Source organism: Drosophila navojoa, chromosome 6 (genome assembly GCF_054131105.1).
Source record: "Drosophila navojoa isolate 15081-1374.11 chromosome 6, UAZ_NAV_1.0, whole genome shotgun sequence".
NCBI lineage: Eukaryota > Metazoa > Arthropoda > Insecta > Diptera > Drosophilidae > Drosophila > Drosophila navojoa.
In genome coordinates this window covers 38,356-53,166 of record NC_142894.1, presented here as the reverse complement: position 1 = coordinate 53,166, position 14,811 = coordinate 38,356, and the positions used below count along the sequence as shown (strand labels likewise).

Below are 14,811 nucleotides of genomic sequence, written 5' to 3'. Positions count from 1 at the left end.
AATACTATCAATTAATAAAAGATCATTAATTTTACATACACATACAAATACGATCAATTATTATATTGGATTTGTATATTGGATTTTTCGACGATATTAAATCTGCAATTTTCTTACTTGATAACGTAAAATAAATGTTTTGCCATAAAATGATTTATCCTGCGTTTTGAAACTGTCGATTGGTAAAAAGTCATTCTTAAATTTATAATCTATGTATGTATCTGATTTTTTTATATGCTGCAAAAAAATATATTACATATATACACAAGAAATAATAATAAATATTGATTACTCATAATTGTATTCGAGCTTTACCTAATTTGTGGTAATATGAATATAGTATTATGTATGAATTTATATATGTTACGCAATATATGTATTAATATGTATATCACAAGTTTGAAAAGAAAAGAAAGTGACGAATCAACTACAATTGGCAGTAAGTGGTGACGGTGACGGCGGCGGCGACGATAGTGGTCAATTTATATATAATAAGCGCAATAGCTTAGCAGTTGATGCCATTAACACTAGTGCAGATAAGAGACACACTTCGACTTGGAACTTCATTCATTGCCTTACCATGACCGAGCTCCACTTGCTCTTCATTGCTTCCCCGAAAATGCAGGAAGCCCTGATCAGCAACAATCACGCTATCCGAAATGCATGATTGTGATTCCATATCTCCTGATGCTGTTAAAGTATTTGACTTTAGCTCAGGGCTACATGTCACACTGTGCTCCTGCAGACTTTTGTGTGCTATACGCTGATGAATGGATGATATTTTTGTATTATTTTGTACATGCAGGTGAGGAGTTTTGCTTGTTATGCTGTTATCGCTTGCTATACAATAGCCAAGCTCACTATTACTTATCAAGTTAGTGCACTCAACATTACTGCCAGATATTATATCCTCATCGTCCTCATCTTCTTCAGAATTGTAATGCTGCTGCGAATGGTGGTATGGTTTCTGCTGTTGTTTCATTTGATGTTGCTTTAGCGGAAATTCATTGCAAACGCTCGGGGCTAACTCAAATTCATTTAATGGCAATGTTCTATTATTAATGGTGCTTATATTGCGCCCATTCCTTTGAAAATAGTGCGAGCGCTCGCTATGTGTTAAGGTCTGAGCGCCATTCAGACGTTTAATGCTTGGCTTAACAGCGATTGCACGACCAGGGCCTGGGCCAGGACCAGGACCACTTGCTATACTGATACCTCCGTTTTGACAAGCAAGCATTGCTGAACAATTATCAATGCTGTTTAATGTACCACTTTTACGCACGCCGTTGTAATGGCCACCACTCTCATATGAATTATAACTGGTATAACGTATACCATTTGACGAGGAACATGAATTTGTTGAATTGGAGCTACGTCGTTCTGGATTTTCAGTTGTCGCCTCGAGCTTACTGTTATGTTTTTTATCACGATTCTTTGTGATCTTGCGGCCCTCTTTCTCCCTCTCTGGCCAGCATTCATCGGTCGAATGTGGGATACTGTCAATAGATTTCTCTTGGAAAACAGGCCGCTCAAAATTATTAAACTCATAGCTGGAGTTCTCTTGTAATGGCTCAGAATAGCAACTATCACTCTGCAGTAGCAGCATTTGCTGTTGCGATGTACCGGATGTACCGGACGAACCGGACCCAGAACCCGAACCAGATGCTGATCCCGAGCTCACAGTATTCTTCGCCTGGTTTTGCATGACTGCAACTCCCACCACACCGACAGCACCCGTAGAATTTGTGCGTAAATCAAAATTTGGATTCTCGTAATGATCTGTTGTGGCATCGGTCATATAATCCGCACTCATATATGACGCCGGTTCATGCGCACGCATATTATGATGAATATGATGGTATCTTGATGATTGCGGACCATATTCGGTTGTAATATTATGATTGATGGCACTCCTTATTGAGCCGGTATCGTAAGGTCTCTGATACATAGGTTCTTGCAGCTGATACTCGGTGCCACCACCACTTGGAGACGCTACCGATGGTCCAGCCAATGAGTTTAACGCATAGCTATCATCATAGATAAGTTTACCCGTACGCATTGTGTACGTATGTAAATTAGTATTTGCATTGCAAATAGCTGGATAATCTGTTTCAAACTGTTCCTGACTGGAGCTCGACGTGCAAGGCAAGAAGAAGTTCGCTACATTTGAATGTGTGTTATGGGAAGGAGCGGCAACAGCATGTTTTTCTCTGATTACACTGCCAGTGGCATTGGTACCAAAGCCACCACTAGCTTGTCCAGCCATACGTACATCACTATTCAGGGATATGGTAGCGTTGACATTGCTGCCAACACTGGTCTTTAAGCCAGTCACCCAGGATATTAATGTTATGATTGCAATCTCGATTAGACGCAATGAAAACTGATAACCCCACTGCATCCAGTCAATTTCAACAATATTTGCCTGACTCAACAGAGGGCGTGCCGCTGAGATGCAAATAGCGCCAAAGATTTGTAGAGCAGCCAATAAGACAAACAGCAAGGCCGTTGCGATTGTTATATGAATCGCATAGGACAAATTTTGATAACCATGTATATAGTTTTGTGATTTGCTTCTTAATATGCGCTTTAGAATACGATATAAGTATAAATATAGGAGACCCAAAGTAAAGCAAATAAAAATATATATTATTTGACATATTAGTGAAAGAACCCGATGAGGAGGCGAATTAGCCAAACTGGTCGATGGGCTACCAGAAAATGGTGATTGCGAATGTTGAAGCAATTGTTGGTGCTGCTGCTGATGCTGTTGCTGCTGTTGTTGGCGACGAAAATATTGATGCTGTTGCTGTTGCTGATAGTACAAATGGTGATTTTGCAGTGTATACGATTCGACATAATGCAGTGTAATGCACAGTCCAACATGCACACCACATCCGACAACGACAGTTAGTGGCCTAACTAGCGCAGAATATCGATTATTTTTGTGATTTAGGGACTTGAGAAATAGAAAAAGTATTAGCACTGCAAATGCAACTGTCAGGAATGTTGATGGCAAATTCAAAAGAAGCTCTGCTGCAAATATGGGAAATGTTCCATGAATATTGTATGCGTCAACGCACAAGTAAATTATGCGCAATATGCAAATTGTAATTAGTATAAGTTGTATGTAAACAAAATATGACTGAGCGAATAGATGTGTCAATTTGTTATAAGTGACAAGTTTGTAAAGTGAATAGACTGCTAATATTGTGAATAATACGACTGACAAATATATATGTATATTCCATGCCCATGTCCATGTGGTATGTGCAGATGCAGCTGCAGCAGCAGCGCCTACAGTATTCCCTTCCTTAGTAGGGATTCCTGTTACCCCAGCGTCTTGATCAGATTTCCCTGCTGCTGAAATACTTTTCAAAGTAGGCTTTGCGTTTGCTGTTGCCGATGCTGACGTAAATGTAGCAGCTGCCTCACCAATCGCAGCTGTAGCGGATGATGTAGTAACTGTTGTCTGACTAGGATTGCTTTCGAAAGAATCTCTTGCAACAGAACTATTATTATAATCAAATTGTCCAGGCGATTGTTTGCTCTTATTTATATTAGGACTGGCAGCGGAAGATGTACCATTAACATCAGTAATACTACTGTTTTTACCATTACCATTTGCAGTTTCAACGTTATCAACCGAAACAATCGGTGACGCTGGGGGCTGATGATAGGGGACCATAGGACGCTGTGTCACATGGCGCAACAAAACTGCAGGAATGTCACCTTTCTTACCATTTGATCCTAGTATGCGTCTGATATTCGGCAATACTTCTTGCCTTTTATTTGAATTTTCTTTGCTATTGGAAGCGCCCACATCTTGTGTTTGACGATTTTTAGCAGGATCAGATGATTCAACTGCACCGGCATCATTTCCATTGCGTGCCGGTGTATTGAGAGCTTTTTTACGATCGCCGGCAATATCCAAAGCTCCCTCCATGCTGGTCGCGACAAGTGGCTTTTTCGGCACCGCAGAACTGGCAAAATAACTATCATTTGAATTGTGATTTGAATTACCATCTCCGTTACCAATCGATGCGGCCAAATCAGGAGGACGAAATGGTATCCTTTCATGACCGGGCATTAAGCTGGGTGGTGGTATTGGACGCCTATTATTAAACGGAACTGTATTCGATATAAGGCCCTCATTATTGGTACCCCGTAAGGTGGGTTTGTCAGCGAATGGATTTTGATATTCCGGCGGTAATGGCGGGGTAAAGAATGATCTTGATGGTGGCGAATATGACGGTATATCTCCAGGGTACATTGGTATAGTTGGCTGACCGTTGATTTTCTTTAGTATGTTAGGAACTATTAAAAAAATATATATTTTCCAAAACTGCGTTAATTCATATTCAAATTCATTACAAAATTAATCTAATTACTTGATGGCATGGGTGTTGAATTGTACTGCATAGTGTGCCGGTGACGATCTCTATCATGACTGCTGCTGCTGTGATGGCGATTTGGATTCGGATAGGTTGGATTATTATTACTTTTTAAAATATCAGCATTTGGTGCAGAAGTTGGCAGCGCATGATCTCGTTCCAAGTCTAGCTCATAGTTTCTATGGCGCACTCCGTTCTGATGAGCTTGATTCGCCGATTGGTATCTATAAAAATTAAAATATATGATTAACGTTGTAAGCTCCAATCCAATAAGTATATTTGGGAGTCCCTTACTATGAGATTACCTGAACTCTCTGAGAAACTGATAATTCAATAATTATACTCATTCACGTAAGTGAATTAGTATATCGGTTTTGTGCAATGTCCGTCTTGTCCGTCCGTCTGTGCGTATGAACGCAATTTTTTTTTACGCCATTTTTTCAGCAAAAGACTAGAAATTTGGAACACATACTCGTGTATATCTTCGATTTAAAAAGTGCTAAAATTTTCCCGATCTGCTCACTAGGGGCGTGGCATTGCATTCCGGTATAACAAAAATCATATTAGTTGAAGAGCTACAGAGCTGAAATTTTAAACGTAGATCCGCATCGACTAACCCAGAATAAGTGCTATGGCGGATATATCTACGCCCATTGGGGGCGTGGCAAATCGGATAAAACTATATATCCAGAGTTTTAAGCTTGAACGTTAAAACTTTGCACGTCAGCTAATGTTATGATTCTAAAAAGATTAATGAAAAACAAGTAAGAAGACTCTAGTCGAGACTGCTCGACTAGGAGATACCCTGAACCCTCCAAGCTGATATTCTTATCATTCTGCATTTCTTTTATGCACGCACATATACATACATATGCATCCATCCTCAGGCGCCCGCGCTCTGCTAACTGCGCAGTAAGCAGCGACTGCGCTTGGGCTGCGCTGCAGTGTGGGCAATAGTATGAGAATTTACTTGGTGAATAACTTCGTTTGTAAACATACGATCTTAATGAAATTTTCAGGGCGTAATTATATGGTGAAAATGTGTGTACATTCCAAAGCATTCGATTATTCTCGATAAAAAAGTTATCGGATGAGTTATCGAAAAAATAAAGCAAACTCGTACTGCGTATGGTATACACGAGTATGCACACAAAATTTGAGCTCTCTAGCTCTTATATCTTCTGAGATCTCGGCGTTCATACGGACGTACGGACAGACGGACAGGGCTATATCGACTCAGCTCGTCGTGCTGATCGAGAATATATATACTATATGGGGTCTGCGATGATTCCTTCTGCCTGTTACATACTTTTTCACAAAAACATTATACCCTGATTTCCCATTTTCAATGGGTTCAGGGTATAAAAAGTAAGAAAGCTCTAGTCGAGACGGCTCAAATTATTATCCGAATTATTATTGAAATATCAGTGGCTTGGAGGGTTCAGGGGATCTCGTGATATTTCAATAATAATTCGGACACACACACGCATACAAACAAACACACGCACACACACACTCGCATATACAAGCGCTTGGTTGCGTTGCAGTGTTCGCAATATGAGAACTTATTTGTTAAATAATTCAATTTCTAGACGTACGATCGTAATGAAACTTTCAGAGCGCAATCATGTTTAAATGTATATATATGTTAAAGCACAAGTCTCTAGTATCTATTTGATACAACTTTTACAAAGATGAGGATGAGGGTGGTGGATATAGGGGCGGGGGGTAAATTTTAACAAAAACCGAAATTGTATAAAATTTGTCTTAATATATATTTAAAATTTTGACACTCTAGTTTTAAAAATGTGGGAGAATAATTTTTGAACTGATTTTCGATAAGGTTTTTTATCGATAAAAATATCGGAATGAGTTATCGTTTTTTAGTGATAAAGTCGATATGCGCGCGCTATATACGGCTATTTAAAAAAAATTTTTTTTGAAGTCTCTAGCTCTTATATCTTCTGAGATCGACGCGTTCATACATACGGACAGACGGACGGACAGACAGACAGGGCCAAATCGACTCAGCTCGTCGTGCTGATCAAGAATATATATACTTTGTGGGGTTTGCCCCGCTTCCTTCTGCCTGTTACATACATTTTAACGAAACAATTATACCCTGATTTCCCATTTTCAATGGATGCAGGGTATAATAATATGTCTGCTTCCGTTAGGGGAAATTCTGCTATATTTTGGACCATATTGATGCTAGAGAACTTAAATTTGGTATATGTATATACTCGTACTGACCTCCCAAAGCGAAAAAGCTTTGGCGGATATATGTCCGCCCATAAGGAATGTGGCAAACTCTGTATGTACATACTTACAGGCAAACCTGACTATTCATAAAAAAGCTAATTTTATAAAAAAAAAAAAAAAAAATTGTTTGTCTCAGACATTAATTTGTGTAAATTATTCATATATATATATCTCGATTGTTTTGTGGTTTTGTGCGAGGGCATATTCAGTATTACTATTTATAAAAATGCCGCGACCTAGAAGATCTAATCTTTCCCGACGGACCCATAATGCAGAAATCGCCCGAGAAAGGCGCCGCGTTAGTTCCCAGCAAAGAAGGGCCTTAATTCGTGCTTCTCAAAGAAAGGCAGCCCGTGAACTGGGAAGACATTTCTCATGTCATTGATTTTGGCAACTGTACGTGCGAGATCCGAAATTGCGGTAGCAATTGCTTCTTCTGGAATAACGGCCACATTGTTAGACGGATGCCGTACGGCTCACTCAGCGTTAAAATTGCTATTAAATCTTCAAGCTACTGAACAACCGACATGTAACATTTCAAAACACTCTGCAATGGACAAAGTATTAGTAGCATCAAAAATTATCATATGGGACGAATGCACAATGGCGCATTGGAAGCACTAGACCGAACATTAAAAGATCTGCGCAATGACTCGAGATGTTTTGGTGGTTCAATGATTTTATTATCTGGCGATTTCCGACAAACACTACCAGTAATTCCAAGATCTAATACTGCTGACGAAATAAACGCTTGCCTCAAAGCATCAAATCTGTGTCGATATGTAACCAAACTTCAACTGTCTGTAAATATGAGAGTTGCATTGTTGAACGATCTATCTGCTGATGATTTCTCGAAGCAATTGCTGAATATCGGTAATGGCCGTATTCCTGTTGACGAATCGAGTGGCTTGATTTCATTTCCTCAAAATTTTTGCAATTTCATTTCATTAAAAGATGAGCTTATCAACAAAGTATTTCCGAATATCACTGCTGTCCACAAAAATACTAAATAGTTTAGTGAGCGAGCAATTTCGGCGGTTAAAAATAAAGATGTGGATGACCTCAATTTTATAATTTAAAATAAAATCGTTGGTACTCTGTATTTATTCAAATCTATCGACTGTGTTACAAACGAAGAAGAAGACTAATTCCAACTGAATTTTTGAAATCCTTGGAAAAGCCTGGTTTACCACCGCACAATTTACAACTGAAGGTTGGCTCGGTAGTTATCATGCTTAGAAATTTAAACCAACCAAAACTGTGCAATGGAACGCATTTGGTGATAGGAAAACTGATGAGCAATGTGATTCACACGTCGATACTCAAAGGAAAATTTATAGATAAGGAAGTTCTTATTCCTAGGATTCCGATGATCCCAACAGATATGCCCTTTGAGTTTAAACGAATTCAATTCCCGATTCGTCTTGCCTTCGCCATGACGATCAACAAATCACAGGGCCAATCTTTGACTATTTGTGGCCTCAATCTAAAAAATGCGAATTATTTGTTCTTGCACCTAACCAAAAAACAAAGAATGTCGTTTACCACAAGGTGCTTGAATGAAAATCCGATTAATAAATTAATCAGAGTGTATCCCATTTATATATATATTTAAAACGTTGACACTATAGCTTTAAAGATGTAAGGAATATAATTTTATAGCTGATTTTTGATAAGGGTTTTAAATGAAAGCAATAAAAATCGGAATATCTACCGATTTTTCTAACTAACAGCTACAAAACCATTATACGCTGACCGCGATTGACTAAAATGTGCTAAGACAACCTGTCAATTTTCTCTCGAATTGCTACCTCTTACCACTGTGGCATATAAACGATTTTATCATTTTCACGGTACTCTTTTACCAAATTTTTTAAGTTTGTCAATAGATACAAATTGCATATAAAATAAGTTCAACATCCAATCCGTGAAGACAGATTATTACATCATCAATACGCGTAAATATTTCTACTACTTCCCTACCTGAGTGTTGTTAAAAGTGGCGTCGCTACAGTCGTGAGGCCCAAAATGTAGCTATTGTCGGGAATACTTCTTTTGGTAGTTGATGTTGTTCCATAAGCTACTTTAATCAACACAGCAGCAACACTTCGCTCCAAATTGTCCAGTTTATCGAGATAGCCGTTTACGGCTACTGAAGATCTACCAACCGTGTTATTGCTAGAAATTGATTTTCCACTTGTTCGGTAGCTCGTGTTATTCAAGATCACAGCACTGCCGACTTCTTCATCCACTAATATTGATTGCGATGAGCATATTAAGGAAAACGTCACTAATAATGCAATATTCATTTTAAAATTTTTCCAAAGAATTAGTTGGCTGTTGCATATAAACGATGTCAGCATGGCAACTATATTGTTATTCGCTTGCCTACTGATTTGACAGCTTTATAACAAACTATTTTCCGCAGGCGTCTGCTGAGTACTACAATTCGGCTTATTAGCAGGTTTAACAGGTTGTTGTATACATCTTAGTTTAGTACAATTTTATATTTAATACTGCTTGGTTACGCTCCTTGCCTGCCATTGAAAGAGGATCTACATCCACAAAGATAGAGCCTGATCTCTCATCACATTTTAAAGAACTTTCTGTAAAAAAAAAATAATAATAATAAATACAATTTAATAATAATTATCTCTATTATGAAATTACGTAATTCTTAATTTAATTTTTTTTAAACAAAATTACTTATACATATACAAATATTTTTTTTAAATTTATTTTATTTCTTAATTTTTTGCACAGGCACGCTCTCCGATGGCTGGACTGCTACATAAATATAATTATCTGAAATACACATGAATCTAAGCGTATAATTTGGCGATTCTAGGTAGATGCAGGACATATAGTTGTATAGTATGTTTTTTCTGAAAATGTACGTAACAGACATAAGGAGCCGTTACTGACCCCATTAAACAGATTCCATTTCATTTTTAAAAAAGAATAATAAATTTAATTTAAAAAGAATTATCTCTATTAAGAAATTAATTTTTTTATAAAAGAAAATTACATATAGATACACCATGCTATTTCATATTTATCGATAATAATCCACCATTTTATTTTGTTAAGCGTAATTTGAATACTGACCTAGACTAATAGAAGTATTTTGTAAATGATAGATTTCAGATAACATGCTCCCTTTGCCCAAGAGTATCCCACTACAAGAGAATTTATTAACAGAAGTAAGAAGAGTCTAGTCGAGACTGGTTGATTAGGAGCACCCTGAACCCATACACTTATAAACACGCATAGGCTGCAGTGTGGTCTAATTATGGGAATTTAATTACTTAATAACTTATCTTGTGGATGGATATAAAAATAATATTAAAATGCGCGCATTCACCAAAGCACCGGACTATATATACCAAATTTGAGGTATCTAGCATCGATATAGTGCAAAATATAGCAGAATTAAAGAAACCACTATATCTTTATTACCGATTCGCCACGATATCCGCACTAAAAGATCTTATATCTTCTGAGATCGACGCGTTCATGCATACGGGCAGACGGGCGGACAGGGCTAAATCAATATATATATATATATATATATATATATATATATGAACTCCATTATTTATAAAGTTTGTTTAGGACACGAACTCATACATACATATATATATATATATATATATATATGTCATGTCAAGAACCATTTTTATAATTGTTAAACAATTCAATTGCTGTTAAAGTTGCTTAGCTTAGCTCTTTGAAGTAAAGTGATAATTTGCAATATATTAATTTTCAACTTTAGTTATTTAGTTTCACAGAAATATTAACCTATAAATGAATATTACATGTTAAATTAAAAATTATTATTTATATTCAACTCTTCCACACCTCAAAAGTCTAAATTTACGCTTCATTCCTTTAATAGCGTTACTTTACTAACTTTAACTTAACAACTATACTTGCGTAATATAAACAGTAAAAAATAAATTATCTGAAACTGAGTATCAAATTCAAATAACGTTGTTGAGTAAATATGGAAAAGAGAGTCCATTATACATATTTATTAAGTTCTCAACATTGATTTATTGACTCACATACATGTACATATGTACATGCATACAGCTATAAGCATACCTACGTTTTGGGTCAAGTTTTGTGGACTCCTGGCCTTTACGTTTACAAAATGCATTCGAAGTAGTGCAATAAAAATAAACTTTTCAATGATTCGTTATTTAATATGATAAAGCCAAAAAAGGAAGCAAAAAGAAAGAACTAAATTCGTAAATGATATAAGATATCTATGAATTTATTCAATGTATTTTCGAACATTTATGCATGTATATACATATATACATACCTACACAGACATCAAGCATTTTTCAATTACTTAAAATAACAATTTCGACTAATGGCCACGGTTGTCGAATATCAGTTATTGCATTCATTAAATACATTACTTGTAGTCATTCACAAATTAATAGTTATCCAAATTTATGATGTATTTGAATTTATAAATGCAAGCAACAAAACATTTATGTATATACCCTTATTTATAAGTATAACCAAGTCAAACAAGTTTCTTTGCACAAGTATGCATATGCATATATATATATATATATATATATACATGTATACAGTTACACACAAGGTATTAACATAGGTTGCATGTACTTGAGAACGCGTACTTATGCGACGGTTTTCACATACCGCAAATATATAACAATTGCACAGCACATTGAAACTTAAATTTGCATATATTAAATGTTCTTTGTATTATATTATTAACACAAAGAAATCTCTTTTTAATGATTCTAAATTTTCTCTCTTCTACACAAAATGGCGTTGTCACTAGAGATGCGAGAAAAATATTGAGATATTGTTATCGATTTTAAATCTGCTTTCAGATTGGGAACGACGAATTCTGTAATATCGATATATTAAGTGCGATATAATGTAAATTTATATGTATCTGTAAAAAATGCTTTAAATAATTAAAAGAAAGAAAAACGAAATGTAGCGAAATTCCAAGAGTTTATTTTTCATATTATTTTGTTATTATTAAGTATTTCAAAAACTATTTTTATCGATTGTATTAATCGGTTAGCAAATCTAAAATTTATCAGCTATATCGATACCACATGTGGACATCCATAAGAAGTTAAATAAAAATAGAGCACTCAGAAAGAAATCGGTTTTAATTTAATATATATATATATATATATATATATATATATATATATATATATATATTTTTTTTTTTTTTATATGTATAAATATTTATATATACACATATATATATTTATATATATATATGTACGTATATATGTATATATATATACATATTCATGTTTATATGTATATGTATATTTTTATAGTAAATTGGTAATAAATTGAATTAAAGCCTTTTTCATTTTGATTCAAACATGGATACATTTGATGTTTCAGATAGGAGTAGGTAAGAATCAAAACAAATAGTTATTCCGGTCGTTTAATAAAACATTGTAAATATAGACTTTTGTTCATGTAGATACATACAATTTATAAGGCACTTTTATTTATTATTATTTCCATCAAAATTACTTAGAATTGATATAAATCGTTTCAGTTGGTATTTTGGCTCCATGTCTAGACAAGATGCAACCGAAATATTAATGAGCGAGAGGGAACGAGGAGTTTTTTTGGTTCGCGACAGCAATTCAATTGAAGGCGATTACGTCCTTTGTGTTAGGTAGGTGAACAACAATGTTTGGTAACACAAGTCAATGCGTATTTCATTCTATTTATTTTAAATTAAAGAGAAGACACTAAAGTTAGTAACTACATTATAAACAAGGTGCAACAACAAGACCAAATAGTTTACCGGATTGGCGACCAGTCTTTCGAAAACCTTCCTAAGTTATTGACTTTCTACACATTGCATTATTTGGATACCACACCACTGAAGCGACCCGCTCAGAAAAAACTTGAAAAAGTTATTGGCAAATTCGATTTTGTTGGAAGTGTATGTATAAAAAAAAAAAGTTGATTGTGTGAACTATACTTTTTAACATTTAGGATCAAGACGATTTACCATTTCAACGAGGTGAAGTTCTCTCGATCATTCGCAAAGATGAAGACCAATGGTGGACAGCCCGCAATTCCACTGGTCTTGTTGGACAAATACCAGTTCCCTATGTTCAACGTGTAAGTTTTTAATTATTTTATTCTTTTATATAATCAACATATCGGCGCATATCCGCAAAATGTTCGTACATATGTCGAAAAATGTAACTTTGCAGGAAAACCATTTTTGTAATTTTGTTTTTATACCCTGAACCCATTGAAAATGGGAAATCAGGGTATAATGGTTTTGTGTAAAAGTATGTAACGGGTAAAAGGAATCATCGCAGAACCCATAAAGAATATATATTCTTGATCAGGACGAGTCTATAAAGCCCTCTCCGTCTATCCGTCCGTCTGTATGAAAGCGTCGATCTCAGAAGATAGAAAAGCCAGAGAGCTTTTGTGAGCATACTTATGTATACCATACGCAGTACGAGTTTGCTTTATTTTTTCGATAACTCATCCGATCACTTTTTATCGAGAATAATCGAAAAATGTATTTAGTTTTTTCAGCCTCATTTAAACACTATTAGACCTGGAAGCTTCAGATTTACTGTGTATATACATATAATGAATACAAACATTTTGTAATCAACAGATTTTGGATGCCACGCCCCCTTCGCTCCCAATTTGTAAAAACTCATTTCAAATACTAGAGACTTGTGCTTTGATATGTACATACATTATAACATTATAGGCGTATGCGTGCGTCTGTATGCCTGTGTGTGTGAGTGCATGTGCGAATAATTGTTGAAATATCTGTTGCCCGAAGGATTCAGGGGATCTCGTAATAGAGCATTCTCGACTAAAGCCTTCTTACTTGTTGCTTTTACCAAATTAAACAATCATAATTTTACACTTCCTTTTAGTTATTTTTAAGAAGAGTAGGGATATTATATTTTGTTCTAGTACGATGACCTAGTTGAGGAGGAGGGTATAGACCATACGGCTACTTCAAATACAAGCGCTTGTCTTGCACGTTCTATTGGATGCAATTCTGATTCACCCTCCGCATCATCCAGCCAATTTAGTACATTAAAAAGGACTGATTTAAACGTGCGTAATTTAAATATAAAATTATGAGCTTATATTATTATTTATATATTATATTCAAATCTGCTTACGTATTTTTAGCGCAAATTGCCAGCTCGAGCTCGTGTTAAGCAGTCTCGTGTCCCTAATGCATATGACAAAACTGCACTAAAGTTGGAAGTAGGAGATATTATTAAAGTCACCAAAACCAATATTAATGGGCAGTGGGAAGGGGAACTAAATGGACGAAAAGGTCATTTCCCTTTTACGCACGTTGAATTTGTCGATGATTGTGATTTAACCAATATTTGCGCGGATGTTCGATTAAATAACGACTGGGTGGATCAACATAAATAATATTCAATTATATTTATCGTGTATTTTAGCTTAAGAAAATATATTAATATTGTATTAATTAAGTGATGTTTGCCAATTGTTAAAATATTAAACACTAGCTGGCCCGGCAAACGCTGCATTGCCCTATCCATTATTTCTGGGTACAAAATTGTTGAAAGTTATGTTGTTCAGGTTGGGATACACTCGGATTAATTTATTAATCGGATTTTCATTCAAGCACTTTGTGGTAAACGACGTTCTTTTTTGGTCAGGTGCAAGAACAAATAATGCGGATGGTTTGCCAGCACGTGAGTATGCCACGTACAATTGACCATGAGAAAACACGCATTTTATAGACTGAGGCCACAAATAGTCAAAGATTGGCCCTGTGATTTGTTGATCGTCATGGCGAAGGCAAGACGAATCGGGAATTGAATTCGTTTAAACTCAAAGGGCATATCTGTTGGGATCATCGGAATCCTAGGAATATGAACTTCCTCATCTTTAAATTTTCCTTTCCCTTCTTATCACCAAACACGTTCCATTGCACAGTTTTGGTTGGTTTAAATTTCTAAGCATGATAACTACCGAGCGGTGGTAAACCAGGCACATCCAAGGAGTTCAAAAATTCAGTTGGATAATTAGTGGCTTCTTCTTTGTTTGTTACACAGTCGATAGATTTGAATAAATGCAGAGTACCAACGATTTTATT

At 35.7% G+C, this 14,811-nt stretch overlaps 2 protein-coding genes across 4 annotated transcripts; one reads left to right on the top strand and one right to left on the bottom strand.

Moving 5' to 3' along the window:
• Positions 1-478: 478 nt before the first annotated feature.
• On the bottom strand, positions 479-11,495 carry LOC108655392 (uncharacterized). Of its 3 annotated transcripts, none has more exons than XM_089262801.1 (4): positions 11,286-11,495; positions 8,640-9,262; positions 4,392-4,618; positions 479-4,317 (listed from the first exon to the last, which is right to left on the bottom strand). In XM_089262801.1, the coding sequence occupies exons 2-4, from the start codon at positions 9,017-9,019 to the stop codon at positions 506-508; spliced, it is 4,419 nt and encodes a 1,472-aa protein (XP_089118927.1). In that variant the 5' UTR covers positions 9,020-9,262; positions 11,286-11,495; the 3' UTR covers positions 479-505. The 3 variants fall into 3 exon arrangements, with proteins under 3 accessions (XP_089118927.1, XP_089118928.1, XP_089118929.1); XM_089262802.1 differs by having other exon boundaries at positions 11,337-11,495; XM_089262803.1 differs by lacking the exon at positions 11,286-11,495 and adding an exon at positions 10,764-10,848.
• Positions 11,496-11,973: 478 nt separating this feature from the next.
• On the top strand, positions 11,974-14,238 carry Crk (Crk proto-oncogene, adaptor protein). Its single transcript, XM_089262869.1, has 6 exons — positions 11,974-12,084; positions 12,235-12,357; positions 12,426-12,630; positions 12,684-12,812; positions 13,641-13,787; positions 13,866-14,238. Exons 1-6 carry the CDS (start codon positions 12,053-12,055, stop codon positions 14,118-14,120), a joined length of 891 nt encoding a protein of 296 aa, XP_089118995.1. The 5' UTR covers positions 11,974-12,052; the 3' UTR covers positions 14,121-14,238.
• The last annotated feature ends 573 nt before the right edge of the window (positions 14,239-14,811 follow it).

Excerpts from the sequence above, each read along its gene's own strand:
- Crk (XM_089262869.1), top strand. The coding sequence starts at position 12,053 with ATGGATACATTTGATGTTTCAGATAGGAGTAG. Across the intron at positions 12,358-12,425 it reads GATTACGTCCTTTGTGTTAG|AGAAGACACTAAAGTTAGTA; the intron begins GTAGGTGAACAA and ends TTTAAATTAAAG. Across the intron at positions 12,813-13,640 it reads CAGTTCCCTATGTTCAACGT|TACGATGACCTAGTTGAGGA; the intron begins GTAAGTTTTTAA and ends ATTTTGTTCTAG.
- LOC108655392 (XM_089262801.1), bottom strand. The coding sequence starts at position 9,019 with ATGCTGACATCGTTTATATGCAACAGCCAACTAATTCTTTGGAAAAAT. Across the intron at positions 4,619-8,639 it reads CCACTTTTAACAACACTCAG|ATACCAATCGGCGAATCAAG; the intron begins GTAGGGAAGTAG and ends TAATTTTTATAG. Across the intron at positions 4,318-4,391 it reads TTCAACACCCATGCCATCAA|TTCCTAACATACTAAAGAAA; the intron begins GTAATTAGATTA and ends TTTTTTTAATAG.